The sequence below is a fragment of the Paroedura picta genome, chromosome 16, assembly GCF_049243985.1.
Source record: "Paroedura picta isolate Pp20150507F chromosome 16, Ppicta_v3.0, whole genome shotgun sequence".
NCBI classification, from domain to species: domain Eukaryota; kingdom Metazoa; phylum Chordata; class Lepidosauria; order Squamata; family Gekkonidae; genus Paroedura; species Paroedura picta.
In genome coordinates this window covers 30,016,412-30,031,673 of record NC_135384.1, presented here as the reverse complement: position 1 = coordinate 30,031,673, position 15,262 = coordinate 30,016,412, and the positions used below count along the sequence as shown (strand labels likewise).

The window sequence follows — 15,262 nt, the reverse complement described above, 5'->3', positions numbered from 1 at the left end:
GTGGGAGGGGCCCTGGGAGTCCTTAAACATTTTATTCCCTGGCATCCTTGCCTTCGGATAAGGGTGTCCAGCTGTGGCAGCCAGCTGGAGGACCTTGGGCTAGTCCCAGTCCTCTCAGAGCTCTTCCACCAGAGCAGTCCTGTCGGTGCCCTGTCCGCCCCACCACCCTCCCAGGGTGCCAGTTGTGGGGAGGGGGGGAGGCGATTGGAAGCTGCTCGGAGACTCGGGGTGGGATAAAGTTTAGCGTCGCAGATGCCAGGGTGCATGGCGTTGCGCCACGCCCCGGCGCCCGGTCTCTCGTTCCTCCCGCCGGGAGGCTGGTATCCCTCGCTCGGGGCAGCGCCGCCTGCTCCGGGGAGCCAATCCGCGGGGGCGGCGCCGGGCCAATCCGCGCCCCCAGCGGACAGCCCCGCGCGTTAAACGCCCGCCCGCCGCGCCCAAGGAAGCCCCGGCGCTGCTGCTGGACGCCCGGCCAGGGGAAGGCGCCCCGCCGACAGGTAGGAAGGCAGGCAGGCAGGCAGGCCGGGGGCCGGGCACTCACCTGGGCGGGGGTCTCTCTCCCCATCCCGGCCCCCTGACCCCTGCGGGAGCCCCGCCCCGCCCCGGCCCGCCTATCAGCAGACTGGCCAAGGGGGAGGGAGAAGGACTTGGGGACGCTGCCCCCGCAGCCTCCCACCCCGGGATGTTTCCCAAGTGGGGTGTTGGAGCACCTCCCTTGGCCCTCGCCCTGCAGAGGAGGTGGGAGCAACAGGGCTCCAGGCAGGGTCCTAAGCGGGCGGGGGGGCGGGGGGGCGGGGGGGAGGAGCCAACCAGCACTCCTGCCCCCCCCCCCCAGCTACCTTACCTTTCCTGGCCTTTGCAGGGCAGGAGTGGAGGTGGGACTGCGCCATGCCGCTTGGAGGGGGACCTGGATGGTGGTGCTGCTCTGTCTCTCCCGGCGGCTTCCAGCGGGTGCCTGGCCTCAGAGGGGACTTCTGGGAGTGACCCCCCTCCCCCCCTCGCTCCCTCTCAGGTGGGTGCAGCCCCCACCCTCAGAGACCGGCCAGCGTTTCCAGGTAGAAGTGCTCTTTTCCTCCTCGGAAACTCGGCTCCCCCAGGGAAGGAAGCAGCTGGAGGGGAGCGCCTTAGCCTCTGTAGGGATACCCCTGCCCACCCCGAAGGGGACTGTGCTCCCAAATTGGGTCAGCCGTCTCCGCTGACCCCCCCCCCCCCCCATGTTTGTTGGAGCTCTGCCACTTTGAGGCCCACAGCAGACGGGCCCAGAGGTTGAAAAGACCCCCCCCCCCACACACACACACACACACACACACTTTTCTTTTTTAATGCTGGACGTATTCTTCCGTGGAGATGTGTGGCCTTGCGAGGGGAGTGCTGTTGGGCCCAGTGACCAAGTGGTCGGGGGGGGGGACAGGGGGGGCAGCGTGGGCATCTCGGGTTGTTGCCGGCCCAGGTTCCCGTGTGCAGAAGGGCATGGCTGTGGTGAGGAAAGGTTTGCCTGTGGGACAAGAGGAGCGTTCTCCGGCAAGGGCTTTCGGTCGTTCCTGGCAGCCTTGACCCGGCTTGAGTGGAGCGCTGGGCACTGCTGCTTTGCCTGGCCCGGTCTTGTCTGGGCTGGGTCCATCTGGTTCCTGGCTGCGTCCAAGGATGTCTGAGGGACTGGAACGGGTTTGGCCGTCCGTGGAGCTTGGCATTGTTCACCTCCAGGCAGGCCCTGCAGTCAGGCTTGCTTCTTCCCTCTCAAAGGCACCGAAAAGGACATTATTTTTGGCCTGCTCCCCCCTTTCGGGCAAGCGGGTCTTGCAACAACAACACACAAGACTTCCCTTTCCGGTGTGGCCCTGCAAGATGCCCGAGGCTGTTCTCCATTTGGGGAACTTTCGGTTTTCCTTCAGTTGTTATTCTGGTCACCTGGTGGGGGTGGGGGTGGGGGTGGCGGAGGGAGCGGCCGTGTCTTCCATAAACTCAGAGACAGGAGGAGAGTCACTCCGTGGGCAAGAATGCTGGAAGAGGAAGGAGCAAGTGACGGGCGGGCTCTCCTTAAACAAGGGCTATTGCAGGCTCAAGCCTCATCCAGACGGAAACCTGATGGGGGAACCAGGAAGCCTGTTTGGGTGAACAGAGAACTTCAGGAGGAGCTAAGGAAGGAGAAGGAAGCGTTCCAGAAACGGAGGGAAGGGCAGGTCTCTGAAGGAGACTCTCCAGCCAGGTTTCCAGGCCCCGCAGGTCTGCCGTCCGAGAGGCCGCTGCCGGGAGGGAGCTGAGACCGGCCAGGGACAGGAAATGGATTCCAGGCACAAAGCAATGACAGTGCAGAGACTTCTTGGCAGGAGGCTACAAACGATGGACTTGCTTCAGTATTACAAACCTGTGTCTAGACGCTGGTGTTTGTTTGCTAACCCCTGCTATCAATTTCGCCTCTGAGGATTGCTACGCAAGCACAAGAGCACCAGACTGGCCGCCTGTTACCGTTGTGTTTTGAAGTGTTCTTCCTCAGCGGCAGTCTAAAAACATCCGAGCAACAGACACACGTTGAAGCAACAACAAAACAGGCATATGGTACAACTTAACAAATCAACCCCATCCCCTGCTTATAATTCCCAAGTGCAAAATGCAGAGCTCCTCCCAGGCCAAAAAACTCAAGCGGCTCCAAAATGTATCTGGAATTATCTTGGAATCTCTCAAAACAAGCTGGTTGCAGCTCCATTTATCGTAAGCTACTGAAATCATGCTTGCTGGTGGGACCAAATTTTCTCTCCCTCTCTCTGCCGCACGCATGCTTGGAAGGCTGAGGGTCTTCGAACCACACAGGCTCCTGCCGTGGGTGCATCAGTAAGAGAAAAACTGGGGAGTTACTTTTGGAGTGGATTCAGAGCAGGGGTAGTCAAACTGCGGCCCTCCAGATGTCCATGGACTACAATTCCCATGAGCCCCTGCCAGCATTCGCTGGCAGGGGCTCATGGGGGTTGTAGTCCATGGACATCTGGAGGGCCGCAGTTTGACAACCCCTGCTTCAGAGGTTACTTTGGCTGCTGCAAAACATTATCCCGTCCATCATAGCGCATAGAAAACGATTTTAAGAGGATAGTTTACCCTGGATTATGCCGCTTCTGCTCAAAGCCTGCAGGATAGATGAGTAGCACCATTGAAGTGAGTAGGAAGCAACGCACACATCTGCTTGGCTAGAGGCAAGAATCGGGTGCAGGCGTGCGCACCCCGAGAACAAGCTGTGTTTTACACAATAGCCTACTAACGATTGCTGCGTGTGGCCAAAAACAAAGGGAGATCCAGTTCCGGGCGCCGGGCAAGGAGGTGGTGAGTGTCTCAGAGCTCCTAGAGCGCAGCCATGCACGGCACCGACGGGAGGAGAAAGAGTTCAGGTAACGGATCCAGACAGGGTGGGGGTGGGGGTGCTGCTGGGGGGTGGGCCCTGGCATCCGTGGGACAAGCCCCGGAATTTGTGGCATGCTGGGACCTCGGTCACCCTGAGCCCCTCCGCCTGATGGCTGTCCGCGTTCCGTCCCTTGCAGCAGTGGGACAGTCCCTCCAAGCAATGGGTGCTCCCCCATTGTGGTTCCAGAAGCTTCTGGCCTGGAAGGACGCAGTGGGAGAAGACAAGCCGATCGTGCAGAAGGGCTCCTGCGACGAGAAGGAGAAGTCTTGCTACGCCAGCATCAACGGCGGAGAAGCCACGGACGTCTCCTGCGTGCCCTGTGGCCGAGGCTCCGTCACTTGCCCGACCTGCCAGGGCACCGGGCGCATCCCCCGAGGTAGGTGCCGCCTCCCGGCCTCGCTTTGGCCAAACTCTTAAGCACCTCTCTGCCGTGGCACTTTGCAACGGGGACCGTCTCGCTCAGGCCGGGGGCCCATCCTGTCCGTCGGCAAAGGCCAGCGCCTGCCTTGGGGCACTGCACAAGCGGAAGCATCTGGGAAGGAGAGGCCCAACCTGCTCTCGAGTGCTTAAGGCAGCCTCCTTAGCGCCTGTGGCCGGCAGCCAGAGGTGGAGAGGCAGCTCCCTTCCATGCTCGGAAGAGCCTCTTGCTTTCCCTGCTGGGCATTTGCCCCTTCCCCTGGCAGGGAGTGCCTCGGAGTAAGGGCGGGCTGTCCTGAGCAGCCTTCTGCGGTTTCGTGAGTTGTTTTGAACTCCTGGTGGTTGTGGGTTTTTCTGGGCTGTGTGGCCGATGTGGCCTGGTCATTTTAGCCCCCGACGTTTCACCAGTAACTGTTCCTGGCATCTGCAGAGGCGGGACACGGCCTTCAAAGGTACGATAAAATGCCCAGCAACTGTTCGCCCACTCTGGCAAGGAGAGATCACCCTCCTGCCATGTCCTCCCTCTGAGGATGCCCACTGCCCTAGCCCTCCTCTCCTGGGTTAGCGCTCCTCCCAAGAGGCCTCCCAAGGCTCCTGCAGGTGGTTTTCCTGGTGCCCGGAGAACAGCAGGCCTGTGGCGGGCCTCGCCCTGTGAAGCTCTTGTGGGGCTCCTTTCACAGGCCCTTCCCTGCCTGTTTCCCTTCTCCCCAGAGCAAGAAGAGCAGCTTGTGGCCCTCATTCCATACGGGGACCAGCGGCTGAAGCCCAGGAGGACGTAAGTGGCCCCTTCCCCGTTTCCCTCCCCCCTGCTCTCCGGCCCCCACCTCAAAGGGCCCTGCTTGGGGCTGCTCTCGGGGCAGAGGGGGGGGGTTCTGCTCCTGCTCACAGGCCCGTCCGCCCACCCACCCGCCCGCGGGGTTTTGCAGGAAGCTGTATGTCTCCATCACGGTCGCAGTGTGCCTCCTGATGACGTGCCTCATGATGTACTTCTTGTTCCCGCGCTCCATTGCCGTGGTGCCAGCGGGGCTCAATGCCTCCGCCATCGCCTTCAACGACACCGCTTTCTCCATCATCCTCAACATGACTGTGAGTGGCCGGCAGGAGGGCGCCCGGAGGGAGGGGAGGGGAGGGTGGGAGGACATCTTGGGGCAGCTCCTGCCACACCTCCCTTTTCCAGACTCCTTGGCACTTTTCAGCAGCTCCCTTTTCGCCCTGGTCACGGTTCTCTCACAGGCAATAAATGTAGGCCATTGGCCAAAGGGTGGCTCTCCAGATGTCCATGGACTACAGTTACCATGAGGCTGTGCCAGCATATTCTGGCAAGGACTCATGGGAATTGTAGAGAGCCACAGTTTGCCCACCCCTGGTCTAGAGTACAGGCTCCTCAGGGACGGCTTTTTTCCTGTGTTTTGTGGACCCTGCGGCACAGATAGAGGAGTCACAGAGAAGCCCTTTGGCAAGATCAGCTGGGTGGACAGAGAAACCCTCTGATGGGCCTGCATCCCCCCCCCCTCCTGAAAGCAAACGCATCTGCCTATGGGTTATGTGCTCCGTGCGTCTGATGCTGTGAGCCTTGGCTCTGCCGGTGTTCAAGCCCCCCCCCCCCCCCGACTCCTGGCTTGCCCTGGCACAGCTTTTTCTGTCTCCTGCCTAGAACACGCTGAATGTCACCAACAACAATTTCTACCCGGTGAACGTGGCACAGCTGGCCATCGAGGTCCTGCACAAGGCCCTGGTGATCGGGAAAACCTCGGCGAGGACACACCTGGAAATCCCGCCCCTGCAAGGCGCTCAGGTGAGGACGGAGCCTAGCCAGGCAAGTGGGCTTGGAAGGACGGGAGATTGTTCGCCCTTTGGAGGAGTGACACGCGGGGAGCAGACCGTTATATAAAACGCGTCGTCCAAGTGGGCGGGAGAGCACGATGCTCAGAAGATGGGAAATAGCTTCTTGGGCTGCCCCACAAGCGCATTTGGGACCTGGCCTTTTGCCCCTGAACGTGAAGGTTCTCCTCAGTCACCACGGCCAGTAGCCACGGATAAAACTTTCCCTCCTTGAGTCTGACTAATCCCTTTGTGGCCATTACCACAGCCTCTGGTAGTGAATGCCACAATTTAATTGATCATCTGGTTTTATTTCTAGATTTTTTACACCGTCACCAGTACAATCCTGGACAATAACACTTAGTAAGTATGCATTTAAAAGAACCGGGGGGGGGGTAGAAAGAAGGCGCTGGTTGATTTCAAGTGGTATCTTTTAAATTGCTTTATCTGTCCCCCGCCTGGTTGCCAGCCTGGCCTCTAATGCCTTTGGGAAGCATCTTTTAAAGCAGGGGTAGTCAACCTGTGGTCCTCCAGATGTCCATGGACTACAATCCCCATGAGCCCCTGCCAGCAAACGCTGGCAGGGGCTCATGGGAATTGTAGTCCATGGACATCTGGAGGACCACAGGTTGACTACCCCTGCTTTAAAGGAGGAAACTGATTCTGTCTCTTTTGAAATGTTTGGGAATCAAGGTTTGGGAAGCAAAACCTTCGTAGCTACAAACTTTGTTCTGGATCCCAGGTGAAGGCCGGCCGCTGGCCCCTCCTCTAACGGCCACCCGAAATGCCTTCCAAATAAACAATTTCACAGCGAGGGGCTCTTGGCCGAGGCTCAGGCAGGTTCCAGAGAGGCGTTTCAGGGGCCGGATCGCCACAGAGCTCTGTTTGCTTTGGTTATTTCTGACGCACTTTTGCCTGCAGGAAGCAGGGAGGGGCTTGTCCCGTGACACAAGCGGTCGGTTGGCTTTGGATCCGGCCTGCACCGCCAGCCAACTGCAGGAGCTAAGCAGGGTCGGCCCTGATAGGCATTGGGAAAGGTGCCCCCCCCCGCCCCCCAGGAACAGCAGGGCCGTGATGCAGGGGCAGGCCATGGCAGACGACCTCCGAATGTCCCTTGCCTCGGATCTCCTGGCTGCACGGCACATGTGTCATGGGAGAGATGAACAGATACACGTGTGTGCGTGCACACGCGCCAGATGAGCAGCTGGTGTTCTGGGTAGGCTAAGATTACAGGGCTCCCTGCCTCCCCCCCATTTGTGTTTTCAGCCTGTAAACAAATCCCCCCCCTCTCTCCCACAGCAATATCTGCACATGGTCCAGAATAAAGGTCCACAATGTCCTCCTGCACATTCAGTAAGTGCCCCCCTCCTCCTCTGCAGGGGTTGGTTCCCCCCCCCCTCCCGTGCCCCACAGCCAGCCCAGGAACTGCACGCGCCTCTCTCCCCTGGGGGTTGCTTCCTCTTTCGACCGCCTTCCGCTCTGCGGCTGCTTCCTTCCGCTTTGGGACTCCACTGCTAAGCGCCCCTTTCTCTCAGAACTGGCCTCTGGTGCAGCTCTTGGCTGGTGCTGCTGCCCTGGATCCCCCCCCTCCCCTGGGAGCAGAGACTTTGCTGGGAGTATCAGCTTTGGGTTGCCCCGATGGAGCCCTGGCTGGGGTCCCAGCCATCCCCTCAAGCCCTCCTCTTCCTCCTAGGGGCACCCTGACCTGTTCCTACCTCTCCCACTCGGAGCAGCTGTCCTTCGAGAACTACCAGTACGTGGACTGCAGGGGCAACGCCACAGTCCCCGGGACGTCCCGATCCCAGAGGTCTCTGCAGCGGCCCTGAAGCCCCGGAGGGAGCCCTCGGCCACCCCTGCTGCTCTCTCTGCCCCGGCCGGGTTCCTGGGGCATCTTTCCCCACCCTGCTCTCAGCCGGAGAGGGAGAAGGGGCCTTCGCAGCTCAGACTCAGCCCTGGGGCAAAAGAGGAAGGGCTGCTACGGAGGGACTTCTTCGGGGGGGACGGTTTGAGTCTCGGAATCCAGCAGAAATGGGCCCCCGGGGGCCAGGAAAGGGGGAAGCCAAGGTGAAGCCACAGGATCTTGTGGTGGAGTTGAGAATCTGGCTGCTCCGGTCCCCTCGGCCTTCTGGAGGAGTTTCTGGGAGGCAGAAACGAGGGGAAGGGGCTTGTGGGCCTGGCCTGTCTTGCTTGGGAGGACTTCAGGAGCTTCTTCCATCTCCAAGAGGTTTTCGGCAGCAGGGAGGCTCCTGGACGTTGGCTGCAGCCCGCCTGTCTGCTCAAGGGACTTCCCTGCCCACCCCCAGCCTGCCCTGGGAGACTGTCCTGCCCTGGAGGGGCCTGGAGAGCCACACCGACCTCTGCGTCCTCTTTGGTCCATTCAGGGAGAGGACAGAAGGCCCCGGATGCCCATTTTCTCCTGGACAGTTCTCCAAAAAAAGGCTTTCAAAATAAAGAATCTCCGCTATCATGATCAGAGGTGTGAAATGCAGGATGGAGCCTACACCCTGGGGGCAGGTAGGGGGCTCGGAGGGTCGGGGGCTTCTGCACAGTGCCCCCTGGTTCCCAAAGGCTGAGAAGAAGAGCTGGGTACTTGCGTCCTGCTTTTCTCCCCGAAGCTCTCCCTCTCCCCACAACAGACACCCTGGGAGGGAGGTGGGGCTGAGAGAACAGCTCTGAGAGAACTGGGACTGGCCCAGGGTCACCCAGCAGGCCTCGTGTGGAGGAGGAGCGGGGAAGCCAACCCTGTTCTCCAGGGCAGAGGCCACTGCTCTGAACCACGACTCCACTCCAAGCTGGTGCAGAGTCAGGGCTCGATCGGAAGAGCTTTCAGGGAGGAGGAATATGCGGTTTTGGCCATGGGCAGGGGGCACCCAAAGAATTCTAGTCTGGACCTCTTGGTTCTATGGCTTCATCTCTGGCAAACTAGCCAAAAGAAGGAGATTTCTGCTGGTTTGCTGGCCAAAGGATCGTTTTTGCAGCCGGCTCTCTCCACTGGTCTGGATCCCTCCTGGAAGAGGACATGCTCCCCGGAGTCCGGGTCACAGAAAGGCATGCGCAGAAGCAGGGTCCGGTGTGGCAGAGCTTTTATTTGCCAGGGGGCCAGGCTGGAGCCAGCTCTTCGGCTTCCTAAGTCATGATGCATGTGCTGGGGGGGGGAGGCACCCCCTGCGGCCGCTGCTACCACTGCTGGGTGTACTCCATGGTCTGGAACAGAAGAGGAACAAGAGCTCGGTGGGGATCCTGTCTCCTGTCAGCCATTCCAGGTTTCGCAGGGCTGCAGGCGGAGAGTTCCCAGAAGCTCCTCCCATCCGCCCTCTGCGCATCCCTCCCTACTCCGCTCCCTGGCCCACCTGAGAGCCCCACTGAGAGCACATGGGAATTGTAGTCCAGGGACACCTGGAGAGCCACAGGTGGGCCACCCTGCAAAAGTGTTTTGCTTCTCTGCCGTGAACTGCTGAGATGGGGGGAAGAGGAGGCGGCAGCAGGAGGGCTGTTCCCCCATGCGGCTGGGGAGGGCTCACCTCCTTGCGGCTGGCTGTGCTACAGCAGGACACCACAGCAGGGGGGAACACACACACAGAGGCACTTACAGAGTATCTTTTCAGCAGTTTGCCGCTGTGCTGCGGGACGTGGGAGGTGTTGCATGTGCAGGCGCGTTCTGCGGCATCTGCAAGGGGAAAGGCTGCTGTTGGCCGAGCCCCCCTGGAGCAAGACCCCTTCTGAGCAGGGGCCGAGGGGGCCAGTCTCTCCCTGCCCTAGAGAGGGGCCCGGCAGAGGCTTCCCGTGGGACAGGCACCATTGCCCGGAGGCCGGAGCCCAGCCTTCTCCCCCCAGCGACAGTGGGCCGGGTAAGCCTCGGGGCCTGCTGCCCAGACGGCCAGTCGTTTTCCAGACAGCCCTGGGGCCAGCGGGAGGGGAAGGCACTTTGAGGCACCTGAAAGTCCTCCTGGACATTTGATCCCTCTCTGAGATGAGACCTTCTGCCCCTGGTTCTCAGGTAACTCCCAGGCATGCGCATTTAGCACACAGAACTCATAGGGGGGTGGGGGCTCCTTACCCTGCAGGGCTGGCTTCGGGGGCGAGGTGCTGCAGGATGGGGGCAAGTCCTTGGTTTTGCCCTCTTGGGGAACGTCCTGCCAGCGGCCTGCTTCAGGGGCTCTTGTTTCCTGGGGGAGGAAGACGATGGCTGCCTGGGTTTTTTTCATGCCGTTTTTTACTACCTGAAGAAGCCCCACCTTGGGCCTTACCTCCAACCCCCCCCCCCCGGCTTTCTCCTTGGGGTTGCCAGCTCTGGGTTGGGAGATACCTGGAGACTTTGGGGGAGGACTGAGCAGGTCTCAGTGGAGACACCAGCTGCTGTCTCTTTTGTCTGAAGGGTCCCCCGGTCCCACTTGGAGGCTGGCCCCTCCCCCTTTCTCCCTGGGGCCCCCACCCCACCCGCGGCTCTCCCAGCTCCGGCCGAGCGGCTTCCGGGGCCGACCTAGATACACCTGCGCTTCCCCCGCCGCCGCCCGCGCACACCTGTTCCAGCCGCCGCCGCTCCACCTGCAGCTGCCTGCGCCGCGCTTCCCAGTGGTAGGCGGCCATGGTGCCCCCCGCAGCTCCGCCCGCCCGCCCCGTCCGACCTCACAAGCCGCGCCGCGCTGCCCGGCAACCCCCCCCCCCCACACGACGGCTCCGATGCGCGCACGATCCTGTCCGCGAGAGGGCAGCAAAGCAACGCGCTTGGAGGAGGAGGAGGAGGAGGAGGAAGGCGCCGGACGGGGCTGGAAAAGAGGGGGGGGGGGACTGTGGCCGCTCGCCCGGAGGGCGGCATAGAAATAAAATACGAAAATAGAGATGCGCGTCGATTGATCTTTTATCTCAGCCGTCCCTAAACTGTCCTGTATAATCCCTTGTTTGTCTTCCTCAGCTGCATTTATGGCTCGGTTCCTAACGCCCCTTGGTCCCGGCCACCGCCCCCCTCTCTCCCCCCCCCCAGCAGGTCACGTTTTAGGAAATCTGTTCCGAGGGAGCGCCCCCCGGTTCCTGCGGGCCCCCAGGGCTGCCCCCTGGTCTTGCGTTGTCTGGCCCTCCGCAGGCCTCGACCCCCGCCTGAACCTTCGCTCCGGCTCCGAGTGTCCCAGCCAGGGGTCCCGGGAACCTCGGGGTAGGCTAAGTCCCGGTGGTCGCGGAGCCCACTTCTTCCCACGGGCCTCGCCCCTTCCTCCGCGGCGGGTCCCGCGTCTTCCTCCCGCCCCCACCCACCCACCCACCCACCCCCGGGCAGGACTCGTGGACGCCCGGAGCACCTTTGGGGGGCCCTTCCTGGCAACCCCCCCCCCCCGGCTCTACCGCCAGGGAATGGCTGCGGGTATTCTGGCCCACCGCGTCGGAAGAAGCTTCGTCCTCGAGGGGGACGCGGTTGGTCTTTCAGCCGCCCCGGCGCCAACCTGCGTTAGGATCCTGGATGGTTTTCTTGGTGTTTCCGGCGCCCTCTTCCACTGTGGGGGACCGCAGGGCCTTCCCTTGGGCTCCCTCCTCCTTTGGTCTGGCACAACAGCCCCGGGAGGTAGGCTAGAGGCGGGGAACTGCAGCCTCCGGCCATCCGACGCCGACGCCGTGCCCGCTCTCTGCCCCGCCAGGCATCCCAGGAGGACGGGCAGGGGACGAGGAAGCGGCGCGGCGGCCCGGGTGGGGTGGGGGCCATCGGGGGCAGGCCGAGCATCCTTCGGGGCGATCCCCCGCCCACAGGATCAGCTCTCCGATGGAGGGCCAGGGACCCCCGCCAAACCCCTCCCGGCCACCCCCAGCCCGGAGCTGGCAACCCACCCTCCCTCCCTCCCTCTCCGCCGGCCGCGGCGCCGGCTCCTCCCCGGTGCAGCCCTCGGGCTCCGGGCGGCCGCGGGTTGGCTGAGCCCGACGGGGCGGTCCGGGCAGCGCAGAGGCGGGCGGGCGAGCGGCGGCGCGGGGCGGCGCAGAGGAGAGCGCGGCGCAGAGGCGAGCGGAGGTGTGCACCGGAGCGGGGCCATGCGCGCGGCGACAGGTGAGAGCAGCGGCGGCGGCGCCTCGGCTTCTACGGGATCGCGGCGTGGCAGCGCCTCGTCCTAAGAGTCCCCCCCCCCCCCCGCGCAGCGCAGGATTCCGCTGCGCCTTTCCCGTCGCCTGGGAGGCCGAGCCTAGCTCCTGTCGCCCCCGGGGAGGGGATTCTTCTTGGAAGGGGCCGGGAGACCCCCGGAATTCCCGCTCGGCTCAGGAGACCAGCTCCCCTGGAGGAAATGCTTCGGGGGGGGGGGGGGAGAGACCTGCCCCGGGCCCCACCGAGTGATTCAGTTCTTCACCGGGTTTCTCCCCAGCGGAGACCCGCGCCCACCCCCTCGCTCTCGCCTGGCCCCAGCCCCACGAGCTTCCCTGGCCCTGGCCACCCACCACGGCCTGAGGGGGACGACCCGACAGGCAGGGCAGGGCTTCTCCTCCTGGGGGCCCAACGTGGGGTCAAGGTTGGCCTCTGGTCTGGAGAACTGGGCTTGACTCCTGCTCGCTCCTCCTCCACGTGCAGCCAGTCCCAGTTCTCTCAGAGCTCCCCCAGCCCCTTCTACCTCCAGGGGGTCTGTTGGGGGAGGGAGGAAGCCAAGTCCCCCCCCCCCGAGACTCCTTGGGCTGGTGAGAAGCAGAATATAATTGGGGCTTTTGAAAAGTCTCGCTTGGAAACTGTTTTGGTGGCTGCCACGGGAGGGGGGGGATTCTCTCTGTGAATGAACACAGATGTCAGGCATTCCTGTGGCATCCCTCCTTTCATGGGAAGAAAGCCCCAAACTGGGTTGAAAGGGAGGGGGCTCTTCCCATTGCCCCTCCCCGCAAATGCCCTGGCAGAGTGTGTGTGTGTGTGTGTGTGTGTGTGTCTTCCTCCCCCACAGCCCAGAGTCAGGCACCGACTCAAGGGGCTTCATGGGGAGCTGAGAACTTACTCCCGTCTTGCCCAGGTGTTCTGTCCGGGTCCCGGGTGCGAGAGGCGCAGGGCTTGTGTTCACGTGGGCTTTGTGTGTCTTGTTTCCCCAGGTGTGCAGGTGCTGTGAGCAGGAGTCCAGCGCTCCTCTCAGGGGGACGATGGGGAACCAGCTGGCGCCGCTGCCGGCCTTCGTGGCCCCTCTGCAGGCCCTGCACGTGGTCGTGGTGGGGCTGGACGCTGCCGGGAAGACCTCCCTGCTGTACCGCCTGAAGTTCCAGGAGTTCGTCCGGAGCGTGCCCACCAAAGGCTTCAACATGGAGAAGATCCGCGTGCCGCTGGGGGGCTCCCGGGCCATCACCCTCCAAGTGTGGGACGTGGGCGGCCAGGAGAAGCTGCGGCCGCTGTGGAAGTCCTACACGCGCTGCACGGACGGGCTGGTCTTCGTGGTGGACTCCGCAGAGGCCGAGCGCCTGGAGGAGGCTCGTGTGGAGCTGCACCGCATCGCCCGCGCCTCGGACAACCAGGGGGTGCCCGTGCTGGTGCTGGCCAACAAGCAGGACGCCGCGCGGGCGCTCTTGGCCTCGGAGGTGGAGAAGGGGCTGGGCCTGCACGAGCTGGGCGCCTCCACGCTGAGCCACGTCCAGGGCTGCAGCGCCCTCAGCGGCCTGGGCCTCCAACAGGGCCTGGAGAAGCTCTACGAGATGATCCTCCACCGCAAGAAAGTCCTCCGCCACACCAAGAGGCGGTGCTGAGCAAGCGGGGCGCACACCCCCAGGCGCCCTCCTGCGGCCGGGCCGGGCCGGGACTGGAGGCCCCTCTGGACGGACACAGGGGGTCACCAACGCCCCCGAGGAGCGGCCTTGGGACAGTCCCCGGGCAGAGGACGGGGGAGCTGGGGCTGCCGGCTGCGGGGACCGGACGGGTTCGGCCGGTGGAGGCTGGACTGGCAGGAGGCCCCTGCAGAGGACGGGGCCGTCCCCCCAAGAGCCCCCTCGGCCTCCTCCCTCCCGCGTTCCTCTCTTTTTTAACAAGGTTTTTACGAGCCCTTGGTGGGCTCCTTGTGTGTGCTTGTGTGTGTGTGTGTGTGTGAGCATGTGTGTGTTTGCCAAGAAGCCAAGTCTAAATTATTAAAGAGCCGTTTGCAAAGCCGAGGCCTGGTGGGGTGATGCTTCCCGCCTGCAGAGGAGTGTTGGGGGGTGGGGGGGGGGGTTGGTGCTTTTGCCCCCTCGCCTGGCTGGGCGGGAGCCGGAGATGATACAGAAGGGCTGAGGAGGCACGGCAGAGTTGGCAGACTCGGAGTTTCGGAGCCGGAGCTGCTGGCGTGGCAGTTGGGAGGCAGGTCTCCTTTCGGGGAAGGGCAGGCCGGGACTCACCCTCCCAGAGAGGCTGCGGCTCCCTCCAGGCGGTTTCAGCGGCGGCTTCCTTGGCCTCGCGTGGCCTTCTCGCGGCTTCGCTCCAGGGAGCTGTGGGGGCGAGGGAGGGAGCGACGGCTGCGGCAACCAGCGGGCCACACCTCAGAGGCCGTCTCCTCCCTCGAGTTGTGCTGTGGCCGAGGACGGTGGACTCTGGTCCGGAGGACCAGGTTGGATTCCCCACTGCCTCCCCCACATGCAGCCCGCCAGGAGACTTTGGGTCAGTGACGGTTCTCTCAGAGCTCTCTCAGCCTCACCTGCCTTGCAGGTCGCCTGCTGTGGGGAGAGGAAGGCAACTGTAAGCCACTCTGAGCAAAAAGCATGGCACCTCCATCCGTCCTGAGGGAAGGTCTCTGCCCAAGTCCTCCCTCTTGGGCAGGCGGGAGGGGGGAGGCATCTGCTTTGGATCTCTGATACTGGGGGGGGGGGGTGGCTGGCTGTGACCAGAGCAGCCTCAGGGGGGGGCAGTGGGGGCTGCGGAATCCCTCCGTTGTTGCCCTCGTGGTTCCCGGGGCAGCTGAGGCCGAGCTGAGCCGGGCCGCCAGCATTTCGAAGCTCCAGCCACCTGCTCCGATGGGCTCCAGCTCCAGCCCAACTGGCCCCAGGTCTCTCAGGACCCCGCAGGGAGGAGGGGCTCTGCTCGTCTCCTTGGCCGAAGCTCTGGGCACCCTCCGTGTTTCTCTCTGCAGCTGTCCTCCTTGGGCACACAAGCCCCTCACGGCCAGGCCGGAGACCCCAAAAGCAGCTCTCAAGGAGGTAGCTCTGCTGGAACGGAGAAGCCGAACAAAGTCTGGGTCCAGGGGAACCTTTAAGGCCGACCACCTGTTCAAGCCTCCGGTCCCAACATTAGATGCACTCTGATTTGTGTCATCTTTTGTGTCATCTATATATTTTCAGTGTTTTTGGAGACATCAGCCCTTTTGAGTGACAAGCCGCAGCAGTGGTATTCCTGGGTGGGCCCTGACCTTGCCAGGGGCCCCGAGGGAGGTGTGGGGAAGGGAGCCTGCAGCTGGGAGCCGGCCGGGGCAATAATCCCTCTGCTTATGTCGGAGAATTGAGGGCAACGGGTCGTCGCAATCTCCTCAGGGACGGTTACATAAGGGATTTCCAGAGGTGGCGCCAAGGGTGTGCCTAGCCCAGGGTGAGTCCTGCCCTGGCACTTTGCCCCCTCCCTCTCCGAGACGGAGCCTCTCTCGGGGACCGGTTCAGGGGCCGATCCCTGCCGCAGGGTGGCTTCCGTGGCCCAGGCTCCTCCGCCATAATATCCATCTTAAAAATTATTCATTGAGGGAA

The 15,262-nt window shown here is 62.9% G+C and overlaps 2 protein-coding genes and 1 long non-coding RNA gene across 6 annotated transcripts; 2 read left to right on the top strand and 1 right to left on the bottom strand.

Annotated features, from left to right (window-relative positions):
* Positions 1-244: 244 nt before the first annotated feature.
* TMEM106A (transmembrane protein 106A) lies at positions 245-8,099 on the top strand. Of its 3 annotated transcripts, XM_077313109.1 has the most exons (9): positions 374-497; positions 863-1,012; positions 3,528-3,767; positions 4,520-4,583; positions 4,735-4,894; positions 5,463-5,603; positions 5,949-5,992; positions 6,929-6,982; positions 7,323-8,099. In XM_077313109.1, the coding sequence occupies exons 3-9, from the start codon at positions 3,551-3,553 to the stop codon at positions 7,453-7,455; spliced, it is 813 nt and encodes a 270-aa protein (XP_077169224.1). In that variant the 5' UTR covers positions 374-497; positions 863-1,012; positions 3,528-3,550; the 3' UTR covers positions 7,456-8,099. The 3 variants fall into 3 exon arrangements, with proteins under 3 accessions (XP_077169225.1, XP_077169224.1, XP_077169223.1); XM_077313110.1 differs by lacking the exon at positions 863-1,012 and having other exon boundaries at positions 245-497; XM_077313108.1 differs by lacking the exons at positions 374-497; positions 863-1,012 and adding an exon at positions 3,005-3,377.
* Positions 8,100-8,695: 596 nt separating this feature from the next.
* Positions 8,696-11,371, bottom strand: LOC143825105 (uncharacterized). The gene is made up of 4 exons (XR_013226946.1): positions 11,062-11,371; positions 9,687-9,795; positions 9,220-9,296; positions 8,696-8,833 (listed from the first exon to the last, which is right to left on the bottom strand). It is a non-coding gene; the product is annotated as an uncharacterized LOC143825105 (long non-coding RNA).
* Positions 9,115-13,700, top strand: ARL4D (ARF like GTPase 4D). Of its 2 annotated transcripts, none has more exons than XM_077313106.1 (2): positions 9,115-9,477; positions 12,668-13,700. In XM_077313106.1, exons 1-2 carry the CDS (start codon positions 9,130-9,132, stop codon positions 13,307-13,309), a joined length of 990 nt encoding a protein of 329 aa, XP_077169221.1. In that variant the 5' UTR covers positions 9,115-9,129; the 3' UTR covers positions 13,310-13,700. The 2 variants fall into 2 exon arrangements, with proteins under 2 accessions (XP_077169221.1, XP_077169222.1); XM_077313107.1 differs by lacking the exon at positions 9,115-9,477 and adding an exon at positions 11,440-11,654.
* The last annotated feature ends 1,562 nt before the right edge of the window (positions 13,701-15,262 follow it).

What these genes read in the sequence shown, in the direction of transcription:
- TMEM106A (XM_077313108.1), top strand. Translation starts at nt 3,344, where the DNA reads ATGCACGGCACCGACGGGAGGAGAAAGAGTTCAG. An exon ending in CGGGAGGAGAAAGAGTTCAG is followed by an intron (nt 3,378 to 3,527) that starts GTAACGGATCCA and finishes CGTCCCTTGCAG; the next exon opens with CAGTGGGACAGTCCCTCCAA. An exon ending in CGGCTGAAGCCCAGGAGGAC is followed by an intron (nt 4,584 to 4,734) that starts GTAAGTGGCCCC and finishes GGGGTTTTGCAG; the next exon opens with GAAGCTGTATGTCTCCATCA.
- ARL4D (XM_077313106.1), top strand. Translation starts at nt 9,130, where the DNA reads ATGCGGCTGGGGAGGGCTCACCTCCTTGCGGCTGGCTGTGCTACAGCA. An exon ending in CCCCAGCGACAGTGGGCCGG is followed by an intron (nt 9,478 to 12,667) that starts GTAAGCCTCGGG and finishes TTGTTTCCCCAG; the next exon opens with GTGTGCAGGTGCTGTGAGCA.